The sequence below is a fragment of the Carcharhinus amblyrhynchos genome, chromosome 23 (assembly GCF_965287045.1).
Source record: "Carcharhinus amblyrhynchos chromosome 23, sCarAmb.v2.hapA, whole genome shotgun sequence".
In the NCBI taxonomy this organism is placed as follows: Eukaryota; Metazoa; Chordata; class Chondrichthyes; order Carcharhiniformes; family Carcharhinidae; genus Carcharhinus; species Carcharhinus amblyrhynchos.
Window position 1 is genome coordinate 33,430,374 of NC_137346.1, and position 18,087 is coordinate 33,448,460.

At 41.5% G+C, this 18,087-nt stretch overlaps 1 protein-coding gene and 1 long non-coding RNA gene across 2 annotated transcripts in view; one reads left to right on the top strand and one right to left on the bottom strand.

The window, feature by feature from the left end:
- The window catches only part of LOC145357489 (uncharacterized), a 53,727-nt gene that overhangs the window by 30,730 nt on the left and 4,910 nt on the right, over nucleotides 1-18,087 (top strand). The window lies entirely within an intron of this gene.
- Nucleotides 14,533-17,884, bottom strand: LOC145357488 (claudin-3-like). Its single transcript, XM_080210861.1, has one exon. The coding sequence runs from the start codon at nucleotides 17,767-17,769 to the stop codon at nucleotides 17,119-17,121; it is 651 nt and encodes a 216-aa protein (XP_080066987.1). The 5' UTR covers nucleotides 17,770-17,884; the 3' UTR covers nucleotides 14,533-17,118.

The following is an 18,087-nucleotide window of genomic DNA, read 5'->3' on the forward strand; positions in this document are numbered from 1 at the left end:
GCTCCAGCCTCAGCTCTTGCTTACTGTACCTTATCCCTGCTTTTATCACTTCGAGATTTTATTATTCAACTAGCATTCTTTCTGACACCCACCCCCAAACCATTACACTTCACAAATTCCAATTTGTCTAAACTATTGCTCATTATATCCTGCTTATCCATCAACCCCATCCTTTTTATCCTATATTAACTCTGTGTCCCCCAAATCATCTTGTTCCTACCTTAGCAATGTTCGCCAGCCTTGTTTGCACTCAGTTTTATCACAGAATCCCTACAGTGCGGAAGGAGGCCTTTTGGCAAATCGAGTCTGCACCAGCTCTATGACAGAGCAACCCCTGTCCGATCCCCCTAACACCTGTAATCCCCCTAACCTCCATATCTTGGGACACTATGGAGTAATTTAGCATGGCCAGTACTCCTAACCTGCACACCTTTGGGCTGAGGGAGGAAATCAGAGCACCGGGAGGAAACCCGTGCTGTCACAAGGTGAATATGCAAACTCCAAACCAACAGTCACTCAAGGCTGGAATCGAACCCAAGTCCCCGGAGGTGTGAGGCAACCGTGCTTACCATGACTGGCATCTTATGCACCTCCAAATTCACTTTGCCTGAGAATGCCAATGGTCTCCCAGCAGAGTTACTGAAGGAAATTGACAGAACTGTTGCTGAATTTCAACCTCTTATTTTTTTCTGAATTTCCCAACTCGCCACCGTGATTGATTGCAGTGGGTAAGGTGGCCTTTAACCTTTAAACCCCAGCGGTGACCCCATAGCAATGTTAAGCATTAGGAGTGATTTGTAGAACCTAGCATTGTTATGCGACAGATGCTGGAAAACTTCCATCTCTACGTACTTTGCAAAGGCCTGTGAAAAAGGATGGAAATGTGGTGTTGGATGATGAGGAGCTAGTGGGATAGCTCCCCAGCCGATTGTCCTCCACTGTCCACCACCCACCCAAAATCAGGCAGAATGAAAGGGGTAGGAAGGGAAAGAGCTCTGCTCTTCCCTTTCCAGGTTCACACAAAATAGAATGGGTGCGTGAGTGAGCCAGAAATGGATGGTTGGTATTCCTGCGTCTGTTACCCAACAAAGAGTCGGCACTGTTGGGAACAGGTTAATCAAATGGATCAATGCCAATATTTGCTATTGGGTATATGTCAATATCTTACATAATTGTGACTCTTGTCTTTACGTTTCCGTGCACACCTGACAGACTTCTTTTCACTGACAATCTTGTGGTCGGTGGTAATGTACTTCTCTGGAGTTATGTTCCTGTAGCTGTGTACACTATCAACAGGCTGGCTGTGTTATTTATTCAAACATAGCGTTGCATCATTACTTGCACTTCTAGTTTCTCAGATTGGATTTACACAGAAAAGTTTGACCTGTCCGTTCTGACTCAATCTTCAAATGTAAATTTTTATTTGAGCATTTATTTCTTTTGATTTCTATTTGGATCCCTTTCTTCCTTTGGGCTAGAGCAGCCAATCTGGTGAGTTTAAAAATTAGGCTTCTATACTGAAAGAACAAACTGAATTATGCAATATTGGATCTCATTCTTTCATTTTTCAAATATTTTACTATTGTCTTCAAGCAAATGTGAGGAACGAAGAGGGAACCATTAGACAGCAATCTCTGAAATGTCAGCTGATAGAAATCACTCTTTGATAAACCTGTCCACTGAGGCGTAACCACCTAGCTTCACATCTTCATCTATAAACGTCTCGGCAATAAGTGGAAGTCACTAACAGTCCCAAGCAAGTCCTGAAACTATAAAATCAGATCAACCCCTCACTGGTTCAATTCGCTTGGTGGGCGGGCCAGTGAAATTCCGACCATTGACTCTGCCTCTCCATCTGCACATAACCAACACAGACCCCTGCACAGAAGTAGCTCAGACTCCTGAACAGAACTGACATAGTCTCCTGCACAGAATAAAACAGACTCCTGCTTAGAACTGACATAGAACTCCTGCCCAGAACTGACAGTCTCCTGCAGTTAACTATATTAATGTTTCATACATAAATAATAAATAGGTTCTAAGTAAAAAAGGTGCAGCTCAATAAAGTGCCCTTAATGGTGAATATCAAGACATAAATGTATGTCATATGTGCATACCAACAGAAATACAGTCATGCAAATACCTGTGCTTACCAAGGGAAATATATGTGCACAGATACATGTACACACAAATATACATCAACACAGAAACCCTTAACTGCACTTTCATACTTATTTTCATGTATAGCTGCAACAAAAATCATGTTAAACAGACAAATATACAAACATACATATACATAGATGCAGAAAAATACATGCATGTACACAAACTTAACCATATGTGAATGCACAGATACACATTCACATATATAGATATATATGAAGATGCTAAAACATGTACAATATAAACACACACACATGCACAGAAAACCATTCATGCACACAAATACACATATTCATATATGTAAACACAAATTAAATTAAATGGAATTACATTCAATATACGGTAAAGAAAACAAGCCAGATGATCCTGCTAGTCCATATGTGACCTGTTCATTCTTCTCCCATCCTTCCTCACTTGACCTTCTACTCCCTGCTCCCTTATTAGCTTATCTAATATTCCTTCAAATCTACATAATAATTGCCTCCTGTGGTAGTGGATTCTATATTTTCCCATGCTTTGGATAAAGAAGTTTACACAAAATTCCATTTTGATTTTGTGGTGACCATCTGTTATTGATGACTTCTCGATTTGCTCTTACTCACAAGTTGAAAATCTCTGCCTGCTATATCAATACCTCTCTTCATTTTAAAGATCTCCATTAAGTCACACCTCAGTCTTCTGTTTTCAAGAGAAATGTGACCCAGTCTATTCATAGGTTTAAGATGCGAAGAGCAAGGTTTAAAGGAGATGTACGGGCAAATTTTGTTCCCAGAGGGTGGTGGGTGCCTGGAACTCGCTGCCGAGGGAAATAATGGATGCAGATACAATAGTGACTTTTAAGGGGCATCTGGACAAATACATGAATAGGATGGAGATAGAGGGTTATGATCCCTGGAAGTGTAGAGACTTTTAGTTCAGACGGACAGCATGGTTGGTGCAGGCTTGGAGGATCGAAAGGCCTGTTCCTGTGCTGTAATTTTCTTTGTTCGTTGTTCTCTTCTTAAAATGTATAAAAGTACATTACATAAATGTTCAATGTTGTCATTACATAAAGTGCAAAATAATTCATCTTCTTTCAATAATGTGTGTTATTACATATATGTTTTTAATAATTAAAATGTTCAGCACTCAGATTCTGCAGAGACCAGCTGGCGGGGGTCTTTGTAGACATCTCTAACTTCTCCTTACTCCGATCTGGGGTCTCTACCTGCTTCAAGAAGATGATCATCATCCCTATACCAAAGAAAGGCCAGGCAGTGTGCCTTAATGACTATCACCCAGTGAATTTGTGCTTCCAGATCCCTTTCCTCCTCTACCTCACTTAGATTCTTATTTGCCAACCTATATGTGACCTTCTTATTTTTCTTATCAAAAAATAATACCTGACACTTATCTATTTTGAAATTCATTTGATTTTAGTTAACTAGTGTCTTCTTGTAATTTGTTGACATATCTCTCCAGAGTTATTTTCCCTTCCAATATGATATCATCTGCAAATTTAGAAATTTAAAAATCTGAATCATTAATACAAACTGTTAACACTAGTGGCCCCAACATTGATCCCTATAGAAAACCGCTTCCTACTTTCTATCAGTTTATATTTGTCTGCTTTCTATCCTTCTGGCAGCCAGCTGTCTATTCTGTTGTTCCCTGACACAATATGGAGATGCCGGCATTGGACTGGGGTAAGCACAGTAAGAAGTCTCACAACACCAGGTTAAAGTCCAACAGGTTTATTTGGTAGCAAACGCCACTAGCTTTCGTAAGGGTACCTGACGAAGGAGCAGCGCTCCAAAAGCTAGTAGCTTTGGTGTTGTGAGACTTCTTACTGTGTTCTCTGATACTACATTGATCTATTGCGTGGCACTTTTATCAAAAGCATTTAGATGTCTAGATAATTGACCCCTCTCAAATGAATACATCTAAAATAACACCTAAAGCAAATGGCTGATATTGGTCACAGATTTGATCAAGTGTCTGCTCAGCTAGTTGATCTGAATTGCAGATGTGGACTGGAACTAATCTCAACATTTGTAGTTTAACAATGTGAAAATCCACTCGTTGCACCTGATCACCAATCCAGTGACTCCTACTAGAAAATGTAGAAAGAATTGGTAGATTCCTTTTTGATGTCTTATGATCAGACAGCATCATTGTCTAAACTCAGGTGTGGAGGATGCCAGCGGATAGTACTTCTGACCCTTGCTGGGACTGTGCCACTCCTGCATTTCTGGACCACTCTAAATCCGTTGACTATTGTCAAATGCATGGGCCAAGTTTCTGTAGTGTGGAGATGCTGGCTTTGGACTGGGGTAAACACAGTAAGAAGTCTTACAACACCAAGTTAGCTGTTGACAGTAACAACAGTAACCAGGTTAACAATAACAACAAGCTGTTGGACTTTAACCTGGTGTTGTAAGACTCCTTACCAAGTTTCTGTATGTAACCTTTTATCTGCCCTCACTTTTTTTACTGTTGCACAGTAGGAATATATAATGTAGGGTTCATATGTTCCTCACTGGAATGCTGGCTTTGCAGAGCACTGCTGATGACAACTGGTGCAGCCTGGAGGATTTCAACGCTTTGTCATTTGTTGCCAGTCTTTTATCCCAGAAAATATCAGCAGTGATTACCGAACTAAGGGATTTATGTCTCTGAGGAAGGGTCATCCAGATTCGAAACGTTGGCTCTACTCTCCACAGATGCTTTCAGACCTGCCTAAGATTTTCAAGCATTTTTTGTCTTTGTTTCAGATTCCAGCATCCGCAGTACTTTGCTTTTATCTTAGATTTATGGTTGTGTCTAAAGAGCCTTACTGAATGGGGTTTAGCGGCCAAACCTTGAAATCCATTGTCCAACAGGGTAACTGATTGAGGTGTTAACACATTCCCTTTCCAGAAACTAGGGTCAAGGCAAGGGGAGGCAGAATTCGTCACCCTGTGGAAATAATCAGTTTTTTTTCTGATCTGAGGTAACCAAATGACAGATTAATGATGCCTCGGTGAATGAGCGGCAGTGCGAGGGTGGCGTTAAGGATTACTACCATTTGACTGTGATCTCTGATGGTCAAGTTAACAATCACTTCTTCACGTTGCAAAGTAGAAAGCAAGTTTGTTGCTATGTATGGTAAACCTGGGTACCTCACACCAGATGGCAGTGCGATTTGATTCACATAAACACATTCTGACATTGTTTTCAGATTGACCTCATTTTAATTTGCATTCCAGACCCTGTGAGGCAGAAAAACACAAACAAACCTGTCCATGAACCTCACTGATCTATGAGAGCTGCAAGTATCAAGGCGAGTGGCAGGAGTTGGCTCACGGATAGCGATCTCCCGGAGTTGAAACATGGCCAAAATAAAAAGGAGCAGGACACTTCACCCTGATCCACCTTGGCAGATCTTCATGTTCCTGCTTTCTCAAAGTCACACTGACAGTGCAAAAGAGAACGGGTTCTAATAAAGGAAGGTGGCAGTAGCTTTAGTCCCGTGTGGCACATGCATGGGAACCAGTATGGGCTCAAAGGGCCGAATGGACTCCTATGCTATGTTGACACCCACAGATGAATCCACAGCTCGGAGCTAGTTTCCATTTCCCTCAAATGTTAACATAGTTGAAAGAGTCGTGGCGGCGTATTGCAGGAAGCAGTAACTCAGAGGGAACTGCTTACTGATTATAACTTTTTCTGAAAAAAAATATACTTTACTTACATATAATTTGAAAGACACGTTATAAAACGTGTCAAATTGTTGTAACAGTAAAGTGCAACGATGTTCACATTTTCTCCACGCACTCTGAGGTGCTTCGTTCAATAATGAGATGGGAGAATGTTGTTGAGTGTCACATCATGGCATTTGCTTGCAGTGTACTCAGAGCTCTGTAATATCTGGGAGAAGTCCTGAACCCCTCCCCCACTCACCTGCCTTTGACCGTTGATGTGAAACCTGACATCATGTGTGGATTGGGTTTCTGGAGAGGAACCGCAAGGCTACTTCTCATTCCTGTCATTGTTTTGAAATATACGGAAGAGACTTTGCATATGTGGTAACTGCCACATAATGAAAATGTTTCACTTTGTATGGTAATCTTTCTAAAAGGAAACAAAAACTGAGGAAATACTGAAATTGATTCGCTGCCACTTATTTCAGTGAGACTTCAGTATCTCCCTCTGTCCATCCCATCAAGGGTGATAAAACCTTCAAACACTGCTCTTAGAACCTGAAAAAGATCCTGCCCTAAATCCTTCCGCCTTTCCCCATCTCTGTTCATCTGTAATAACCTCCCTGAACTAAAGGCAATGTCTACCTAAATGACTGATGCAGTATCCATTCTCTGTGAAGCTTGAACTCACACTATATGTGAGCCGCCCAGGATGCCAAAATGAACGGTTGTGTGGTAAACAATGTGAAAAGCATGGAGTCCTGATGTAAAGAAGCATCAATATCTAGAAGTAATCACAAAGACAGTAAAAGGTCACAGAGCACAGGAGCAGAAACGGTGGATTACGTTGCCTGCAACCTGAGCCTCAATGCTTGTGGCAAATTCATTCAGAAGAAGTTGCGACTGTTTCGGAATAAGATGGAAGAGGGACTTTACATTTCCGTAATATGAATTGAGTTTGTTTCCTTTAATCCTATTGACAGATCGTGTTGCACTTTTTGCCTCCTGTTATAATGTTCCGCAAAAATGGTGAGATTAATGTTGGAACAAAGCTATGCAGGTTAGGTGCATTGGCCATGTTAAATTCTCCCTCAGTGTACTCGCACCGTGTGGCGACTAGAGATTTTCACAGTAACTTCATTGTAGTGTGAATGTAAGCCTACTTATGTGACTAATAAATAAACGTTACTTTAAAGGAGGTGATGGCATGGGATGGAATCAGGAAGAAGAGTGATGTGCTATACTCCCAACAAATAATAAACACTGGATGAGAATAGCGTTCCCTGCTCTACAATATATTATGATATGGAGATGCCGGCATTGGGCTGGGGTAAACACAATAAGAAGTCCAACAGTTTATTTGGTAGCAAACGCCACTAGTTTTAGGAGCGCTGCTCCTTGGTCAGGTAAGTCATATGAGCAACGCTCGGAAAGCTCGTGGCTTTTGCTACAGTATGCTATACACACATTCACTGACCACGCTGATTGAAGAATCTCACTTATAACTGTCTCTAGTTACTTTATGGCAGCCACTGCAGCAATAGGGGTGTTAAATTTACTCAGGATCACTCTGATCTGCAGTTTCTCATTGTTTTCTGGTAACTTCTACATTTTTAAAATTTGTTCATTTGCAGAAAGCGGTCATCTCTGATTACATCACCACTTATTACTCATCCCTTATGGCCTTTGAGAAGGTGATGTTGAGCTGCCTTCTTGAACGGATTGCAGACTGCGCAGTGTAGGTACTCCTATAGTGCTGTTAGGGGGAATTCCAGGATTTTGGCCCAGCAACAGTGAAGGAATGATGATATAGTTCCAATCAGGATGATGTGTGGCTTAGAGGGGAACCTGCAGCTGGTGCCTTTGTCCTTCTAGGTGTTGAGGTTGCCAATTTGGAAGGTGCTATCAAAAGAGCTTGGTGAATGGCTGTGGTAATACTTATTGCTTCCACTGTTTGTTGGTAGTGGAGGGAATGAATGGTTGTGGATGGGGTGTCAATCTAGTGAGCTGCTTTGTCCTGGATAGTGTCAAGCTTCTAGAGTGTCATTAGAACTGCACTCATACAGGCAAATGACAAGTATTCCATTACACTCCTGACTTGTGTCTCTTAGATGGTGGACTGGCTTTCAGGAAGCAGAAGATGAGTTACTCCCAACAGAATTCCCAGCCTCTGAGCTTCTCTTGTTGCCACAGGATTTAAAGAGTTGGCCTGTATGGATGAATGTTGGATGAGAGAAGGCTGTGGTAAATTCCCTGAAAGTCAATGATCACTGTTTAGCACAAATATGAAAAAAATTACCAAATGATGAAGTTACCAGAGGGTGAAATGCTATTCCAACAAGAAGGGAACAAGGAAATGTGGCAAGTGTAGCATGTATTTTCCAATCCTGCACTTCTAACTTCAATTTGTATTCTATTCAGTAGTTAACACAGCTGCCTTACAGTGCCAGAGACTTGGGTTCAATTCCAGCCTCAAATGACTGTGTAGAATTTGTACATTCTTCTTGTGTTTGTGTGGGTTTCCTCCCACAGTCCAAAGAAACATGGGCTAGGTTGTTTGGCCATGTTAAATTGTCCATTATTGTCATGGAGATTAGTACGGCAAATAAATGGAGTTATGGGGATTGGGCCTGAGAGGGATTGTTGCTGGTGCAGGCTCAATGGGCCAAATGGCCCCTTTCTGCATTTTAGGGATTCTACGATTCTAGGATCTCCACATAAAATCAATGAATTTACTGCACTACACTATGTTCCACTTCACGTGCATTCATCCTCTTTATTAAACAATGTTTGCATTTTCCTCCTCACTTTTTGTAAACATAATCCATAAATATTCCTTTGACTCAAGGAAGAGGACAGGTGTGTGACACTTAGCCTATTGATTCTGTAAGCACCAGTGAGGAAGTCAGGGACATGTTCCCAGATGTTTAATTAATATAAACCCATGACCCATAGTGCATGTACAACCAAGATTGAAAAAGAGAGACGATGCTTTTCAAAAATTATTGTTTTGGTTGTGGTAAACATATGTTTCAATACACCAAAATTATAGCATTGAAGTTACATTATCTTTTTGAGAGGGTCAGGATCACAAACTCTTGATTGAGAAATAGAGAAATCACCATCAGCATTTATATTCTACCATATATACTGGAATCAGAACTTAATACTGCTTGCCTCTTGTTATCAGTTTGTTTTAAAGTTCTGTTTGTGTCCAGCTATTATAAAACAGACAGAGATGCAGGGTGAGGCATGTATCAATAAACCTCAGCAAAGCATCACAATCAGAAAAGCATAGATTTGATCCATAATGAGTAAACACAGGACGCAGGCTCAACTGTGATGGTTTTCATTGTTTTCAATAGCTCACTAACACTATAGGGACATACATTTCAAGGCTGCGCTACACTTGTGTAGCTCTCTACTTGGCCTGCGCTACTTCATTGCAGCCTTTTGCTGTCCTGCCTCACAGTCAAGAATTGCCACGTGGAACAGAAACCAAAGGGCTGCTGGATCCCATGGAACTGGACCCCACTAAGAAGTTTATTGCAGTTTTCTAAAGACCAAAGTATCAAACAATTATCCTTGTTGTTATTCTTTTTGAATATGAGTGGTATCAGCCAAATTGCAATTATTCCCTATTTTTAGTCACCCTGAGATGATGGTGGTGGGGCTTTCCCCTTGAACTGCTGCAGTCCTAGTGCTGGTAATGTTTTTATGTTGGTGTTATGAAATATCTGTTCTCTTCTAATTCTGATCTCTTCAGCATCCCTGATTTTAATTGCTTGACCAAACCCTCAGCTGCTGGGACCCGAAACCTCTCCACTTCTCTTTCTGCTTTAAAACATATGTGTTTGAAGAAGCTTTTCGACATCTGTTCTAATTTCTCCTTAATGTGGCCTGGTGTAAAACTTTTCTTGGTAACACTTCTTGGGAGTGTTGCCATGTTGAAGGCACATTATAAGTGCAGTCTATTGATACTGTCCAGTAGACAATTCCAGGATACTGATCTTGCAATTGTGTCTCATGGGATCAGTGTGCTGTCACCAACTGAGTCCAGCACCTCTTTAACAATCGACAAGGTGTTATATCTGAGTTGGGTCTCAGCAACAATTAATTTGATTTGATATGATTTATTATTGTCACATGTATTTACATGCAGTGAAAAGTATTGTTTCTTGCACACTATACAAACAAAACATACCTTTCATAGAGAAGGAAATGAGAGACTGCAGAATGCCGTGTTACAGTCAAAGCTGGGGTGTAGAGAAAGATCAACTTAATGCAAGGTAGGTCCATTCAAAAGTATGACAGCAGCAGGAAAGAAGTTGTTCTTGATTTAGTTGGTACGTGACCTCAGACTTTTGTATCTTTTTCCCGAAGGAAGGTGGAAGAGAGAATGTCTGGGGTGCGTGGGATCCTTAATTATGCTGGCTCCTTTGCCGAGGCAACAGGAAGTGTAGACAGAATCAATGGATGGGAGGCTGGTTTGCGTGATGGATTGGGCTACATTCACAATCTTTTGTAGTTCCTTGCGGTCTATGAGATCTGTGAAAGTGAAGTCTGTGGTCATTTATCTGTTACAACTTCTCTGTCCAAACTCACTTTTATATCATATCAGTACAGCTGAATGCTGACATATGGTCCTTGCACAGCAACGGCCAACACCAGATGTAAATTTCCCAGATTTATTAGGCCTGGGATGTTCATGAGGTCACCAGGTGGGTTATTCAATCATAAGGAGAATAAATCCAAGCTTGATGAACTATATCCCTCACCTGCATATGTGATATGTTACGTAAAGAGAAAAAGATTGACAAAAATGAACGTAAGCCAGTCAGAAATGGGAGAATTTATGACGGGGCATAAAGAACTGCCTGAGGAATTAAATTCATACTTTACTTCAGTCTTCACAAAGGAAAACATGAATAATGGGGAAATCGATAGGACAGAAGGTGGACATGTCTCCAGATCCTGATAATCTTCATCCCAGAGTACTTAAGGAAGTGGCCCTGGGAATAGTAAATCCGTTGGTGCTTATTTTCCAAAATGTTTGGACTCTGGGCTGGTTCCTACAGATTGGAGGGTAGCTAATGTAAGCCTACTATTCAAAAAGGGAGGTAGCGAGAAAACAAGGAACTATAGACAAATGAGCTTAACGTTGGTACTGGGGAAAGTTGATAGAGTCTATTATCAAGGATTTCATAACTCAGCATTTGGAAGGCAGTGGTATAATCAGACAAGTCAGCATGTATTTACAAAAGGGAAATCATGCTTGACGAATCTATTGGAATTTTTTGAGGATGTAACTAGTAGAGTTGACCGAGGAGAACCAGTGGATGTAGTTTATTTAGACTTTCAAAAGGCTTTCGACAAGGTCTCATATAACAGACGACTATGTAAAGTTAAAGCACATGGAATTCCACGTAATGTCTTGAGATGGATAGAAATCTGGTCAGTAGACATGAAAAATTGGCATAAATGGGTATTTTTCTGATTGGCAGTCAGTGATTTGCAGCGATCTGTGCCAGGACCCCAACTGTTCACATTATATATTAATGATTTGGAAGAGGGAACTGAATGTGTTATCTCCAAATATGCAGATAGAAGAGCAAGCTGTGAGGAGGATTAGGGATGCTTCAGCATGATTTGGATAGGTTAAGCGTGTGGGCCCATGGATGGCAGATGCACTATAATGTGGATAAATGTGAGGTTATCCATTTTGGTAGCAATAAAAGGAAGACAGATTATTACTTGAATGGTTGTTAATTGAGAGGGGTGGATACTCAGCAAGACCTTGGTGTCCTTGTGCATCAGCCGCTGAAAGTAAGCATGCAGATACAGTAGGAAGTAAAAAAGGCAAATGGTATGTTGACCTTCACAGTGAGAGGATTTGAGTATAGGCATAGGGCACTGGTGAGGCCACACCTGGAGTATTGTGTACAGTTATGGTGTCCTTATCTAAGGAAGGATGCCCTTGCTATAGAGGAAGTACAGAGAAGGTTTACCAGTCTGATTCCTGGAAATGGCAAGTCGGTCATATGAGGAGAGACTATATTCACTGGAATTTAGGACAGTGAGAGGGGATCTCATAGAAACTTATAAAATTCTAACAGGGTTAGACAGGGTAGATTCAGAAAGAATGTTCCCATGGTGGGGGAATCTCAAACTAGGGGTCATAGTTTGAGGATAAAGGATAAACCTTTTAGACAGAAGTGAGGAGAAATTTCTTCACCCAGTGGATGGTGAATGTATGTAATTCACTACCACAGAATGTAGTTGAGGCCATGACATTGTCTAATTTCAAGAACAGATTAGATTTGGCTCTGAGGGCTAAAGGCATCAAGGGATATGGCAGGGGGGAGGCAGGACCAGGATATTGAATTTGATGATCAGCCACGATCAAAATGAATGGTTGAGCAGGCTTGAAGGACTGAATGGTCTACCACATCTAGTTTCTATGCTGAATAGCTGTACAGAAATACATAGGAGCTACAAAACAGAATAGGCCTTTCAGCCCAGCCATTCCAAATTAATGTCGGCAAATAGTTTCCATCACAGTTCACCCACCCCATTCTCATATCCCTGCAACTCCTTTCCCTTCACTCAGCTATCCATTCTAAGCATAAATGTTGACTTTTTTGCCTCAACTAATTTTCTTTTGTATTTATATTTCCTCCCACAAGGCAGCATCCAAGTGAATCTGTGATGTACTTCTCTAAAAATTCAATGCTTAACTTGATGAGCAGAAACTATTGGCATGAACCAGAGGACTATAGAGTTACAATGACTTTGATCTTGGGTGCTGTCATGTTGCCATATTTGCGAACCTGTATTCACATTGGACAATGAGTTTACCTGTTGTTTATCTATATGTTAAATTAGATTGTCTGTCACAAACTTAAGATCAACCCTGTCTGGCCCAAGCTGATGAATCCAGACGCAATTTATTGCCATCCTGTTCGAGACTCAGATCAGCTCTCTCAGCACAAAAGATTGAACAAACCAGGGACCTACTGTGCACTTTATAATTTATTCCTCATTTGGAGGACTGTGTTCAATTCTGGTTAAAAAAAACATTCTGCATAGGCAAAAGAGCAGAAAACTGATTCCAGATATAAAAAGGGGTATTTGGGGCCAACATATAAATGAATAAGAAGCAATTTGACACAGATATTAGAATGGATTTATTTACTGAAAGATAAATGAATACTTGGATGATGCAGCATTGCAGCCATAGGGCAATTTATTAGAGGCTGAATCTTATATTGAGAAATTTAGGAAGCAGAGGATGAATTATGATGGGCTTTTCTTTATTCTCAACTACATGGCACAATGCACGCACCAGCTAAGTTATTGGGTCAGCATCTGAATCATTTCTTATTCCAATTAGTCATTTATGGAAGTACACTCTTCCATAATGAGCTTTCTTATTGACCAGTCAATTTTTAAACCAGTCCAACATTTAGGTCACTTAATATGTACAGGTACAGTCAAAGAAACTCAATCCTAAATTTGAGGATTGAGAAAGCTAATCCCTTCAAAAATTGAGAATTCCGGAAAATTTCCATAATTATTGTCTCAGGATGACCTCCTAATACCTTGAAATTCACACTGTAACACTGTTTAAAACCTTGTTTTCAGGGAAGGGCCATGCAGAGATGGGGCAGGGCATGACATGCTTTGAGATCTTCTTCTATGAATACATTATAAGCTGGCATTACAAATGGCACAATCTGGTAGCATTAACGTCAAACCCTAGGCATGACCCCATGTACTTCAGGGGATTGGACTCACTTGACTTTTGGATAATTTCTGCATGGATTTTTCCAATTCACACCATCCCTGATGACTCCAATTCTTGCTGGGGGCGTATTGTCCCAGCAGCTCCCCCAGTTGTGAGAGTCTGCATTGACTATGTAACAGACATAACCATTACTAAACCCAACCATATTGACTGAAATCCTGAAAATGTACAATATCAAGTGTGCCATTGTTTTGTCTTTGTAATTTCACAGAGAACATTCACCTAAATTAACATCAAATTCGTTGATATCTTCAATTAAGTTGCAGTACTCTGTTAAATAGCAGACAAAAGAATTTCATAAAAATGTGCTTGTTACTAATGATCACAGAGTAGCTCAAATGCATTCACACTTTCCAGCCAGCTTTTCTGAATAGTGATCGGTAAGAGGAATCCAGGCTGATTCCAGAGCATTCAGCTGCTAAGCTTGGCAGCATTTGTAGAAAGAAAAAAACCGACTGCGACCTTTCATCAGAACTTTTCTTGTTTCCCTCTACAGTTGCAGCCAGACTTGCAAAGTATTTCTGGAGTTTCCTATTTTTACTTCACATTTCCAACATCTGCAGTACTTTGCAATTGTAATAAGCTGGTTAAGCTCATCTGACTGGCCTGTAATGTTCTGCATCATATTAGGTAGTGTACTTTACCGTCAGGAGATTAAAGACTGATCAAGCAATGCACTGTCTCCCTATTGTTTCCTATAATTGATGCATGGGCTTTTATCTGGTTTTCAATCTCATTTAACAGAAGAAAGCTTTTAACAAAGAAACACTGACAGGTGCTGCATGAAGGCACTGTTGCAGAAAAGAACAAATAAATTTTAAAACCCTCCTGTATCGATTGTGTTTAACATATGATTCAATAAACAGCAAACCAAAAGAAGAAATACTATGATCACAGGTGTAAAGAAACCCTCCGTAGGATTGTACTTGTGCTTTTATTGTTCATAGCATTGTGTAATTAAAAACAACAGCAAATGGCAAATGTCAAACACCTCATGGGTGAATTTAGGAAATAATTCCTGATATCAATTGCTGTTACACAAAGAGAAGCCAACAAGAAAACAAAACTTGCATTTAAAAGTATTATTTTGTAATATCTCAAAGCATTTTACGACTAATGAAACACTCATGACATGAAAAGCACTGTGTAGGAAATTCAGCAGCCAATTTGCACACAGCAAGGTCCCACAAACAGCGAAGTGATGATGGTCAAATACTTCAGTGATGTTTGTGGAGGGACAGATATTGGCTAGGACACCAGGTGAATGCCTTTCTTTTCTCTGAATAATGCTATTGGATCTCTTAGGTCCACCCAAGAGGGCAGGCCTTGTAGAGTAACATGTTACCTGAAGGATAATACCACTGACACAATAGCAGTCTCCGCAGTACTGTACTGAAATTTTTATTCTCAAGTCTATGGAATGGAACTATAACCCACAATCTTCTGATTAAGGAGAGTATATGACCGCTGAATGAGGGCTAAAGCTCAGAATTAACTAGGTTTAAACATTAGGTAGTAATGGCAAGTGCTACTCTATTCCTTTATTTGTCACTTTTCATTTGTACCAACAGGGATGGTGCTGTTTTAATGCAGCATTCAGTGCCTGAAAGAAGTGAATGAACCACAGATCTGAACATTCAACCTTGGAGATGATTCACCTCCAAGCACCAACTCTTTGGCAGTGGCTTTTAGGTGACCAACATTTGCATTTAACAAGACAAAGAATGTTAGTAAAGGCAAAATACTGCAGATGTTGGAAGCTGAAACAAAAACAGAAAACACTGGAGAAACTCTGCAGGTCTGACAGCATCTGTGGACAGGGGCCATTTTGACGAGAAACATTGGCTATATTCTCTCCCCACAGGTGCTGTCAGACCTGCTGAATTTGTTCAGCATGTTCTGTTTTTTGTTATTGTGAAGAATGTTGGTCCTGGGGAAGAAAAGATATTTCACTTTGGCCATCCAAGGTCACAATTAATCATTATTAAAGGACAAGCATATCTCTCCAATCATGGATACTGTGAGAATCCCTGTACAAAGGTCACCACAAAATCAAGAGCTACTGGGTGGGGTTGGGAGTGGAAAACAGCAAAATGCATTTAGGGGGAGGCTAGATAAGTACATAGAGGAGAAAAGCATAAAATAATATACTGTTAGGGTTAGGTAAACCAAGGTTGGTGCAGCACAAACATTAACAGATGAGAGGTAGAAGAGGGGACATTGAGAAGGTCAGACAGAAAGGAAAGAGTTGAACAGACTGCATGAATAGCTAAGAGTGAAAAAGAATGGAGAAGAGTGAGGAAGAGAGATGAAACTGGAAGAAAATGACTGGAAGACAGGCGAAGGGAAGAGAGAACAGAGTGAAAGAGGAAGGATGGAGGGAGAGAGGAGGATGACAAGCTAAAACAGAAAGGGCATAACGTGAGATCATTGGGGAAGTGAAGGAATACAGAGTGAGACATGGAGAGGGCAGGTCATTTGGGGGAGGGGGTAACACAGTTTCTCAGTTCAGCACTTAGTAAACATGAAAATGAGCTGACTCCCAGTTTTCTCAATCTCGACTCAGCTCCCTGGAATGTAGATAATAAGACAGGGAGAAGTGCTGACTGGGTGGAGTGACTGGCTGCGTGGTTGGAGGTTATTGGTATCTGCATACTTAGCTATTTCTTAAGGTGCATCCTACCAAAGCGTTAAAACATGTTTGCTCATTTATAAGATATAATACCAGGGCATAGAATGTTAATTGGATTCTCTGGAGCCAGATCCCAGTCTGAAGCAACAATAACATCTTATCCCTTGGTGTGTCTACAAAATCGTTTCCACCCCTGTTCACCAAGTTTCACAGGATCTAGTCATTGAAAGGAATTGAGGCCCACGTGAGTTTCTGTAAAGTTTATTCATTAACATGCATTTTACAAGCGTGAATATAATTCTACTGAGATGATTCTTGCTTACCTCCCTACCCGGCCCCAAGTATAACCCTCCCCCACCATCTCCTCCTGTTACTCATTAATAAAGACAAACTGCACATTCTGGTAATGCACAGCAGAGCGTTGAACTGGCGACTTTTCACAGCTTCTTGCGCTGTTGACCTGTTGGTGCTGTGTATTTCCAGCAATGTTACTTTTTAATTGGTGCCGCCCCATGTCAATCACAGAACCCGGGTTATGGACACGATCCCGGATTCATGGGACCAAAGGCGGCGCCACATCAAGATGAGAGCGAAAGCCCACAAGAGAATCGGGACAAATATATCAAACCCTATGTCCCGCTAACTCGCGAAATGTACCAGACCGTTATATACACACGCACACATATCCACCACATTATTTCTCCAGTTTAACAGGTAAGTTAAGTTGAAAGAAAGCAACATCTGATTTAAAAAAAAGACAATAAAATCTGAGATAGGATTCACCACAAAGCGATGACTCCTTAAGGGTTCAGGGAACGGCTGAGACCCTGGGGGGCCAGCTGCCCGCTGCCCCATCACACATAGTCCTTCCTATCGTACCCAGTCGGACCTGTGGACCTGGCGGCAGAGTAAGCCATTCTGGAAGGCACATACTTCTCATCTTTGGGAGGACAGGAACAGCACAGCAAAGCCCCACCGAGGATCAGCAAACCCGAGGTTCCCCAACCGATGTACAAGGAAGCTCCAAGCTCTCTCCTCTGAGCGTCGGTCACCAGCGGGTTGTAGAAATCCCTGATAATGGTGTTTGCTGACCAGGACACTGGGATCAGGGTCATCAACCCAGAGAGGATGAAAGTAATCCCGGCTACGATCATAATCTTGGCTTTTGTCGCCTCGTCTTCCACACAGTTGGTGCACTTGGCTCCCACAATGGAAACCAGGATGCCCAGGATTCCTACCACAATGGCAATAACAGTCAGCGCTCTGGACGCCTGGAGATCTTGGGAGAGGGCTAACAGGGAGTCGTACACCTTGCACTGCATCTGCCCAGTGCTCTGAACAATGCAGTTCATCCACAGACCTTCCCAAATAATCTGCGCCACCACGATGTTGTTTCCAATGAAAGCGGTCACTCGCCACATGGGCAGGGCGCAGGTTAGGATGGCTCCCAGCCACCCCAACACCCCCAGGGCGACCCCCAAGATTTCAAGCCCAGCGTTCGCCATTGAAACCGTTGCAGTGACAAAAGTGCAGTCCCTCAACTTAGTGCGCTCCTCGCCTCTGTGCTGCACTTGTTGCAGGGTGAGGAGCTTTCCAATTGGAGTAGGGTGGTGCGGTGTGGCAGGGAACACCAATGAGCTGGAGTAAAGGAGCTGGCGCCCGAGGCGGAGTCAGCGGCAGCTTCTCAGGTGTAGGAGTTAGTGCTAACGGATCACTGGGCAGCTTTCAAACAGCAGTGTTCAGCAAATCTAAACTCTGCCATGTTTATAACTCCAAGCATTTGCTATCTCCTGCTAACAGACTTAGAGCTCGCAATCTATTTT

Excerpts from the sequence above, each read along its gene's own strand:
- LOC145357488 (XM_080210861.1), bottom strand. The coding sequence starts at position 17,769 with ATGGCGAACGCTGGGCTTGAAATCTTGGGGGTCGCCCTGGGGGTGTTG.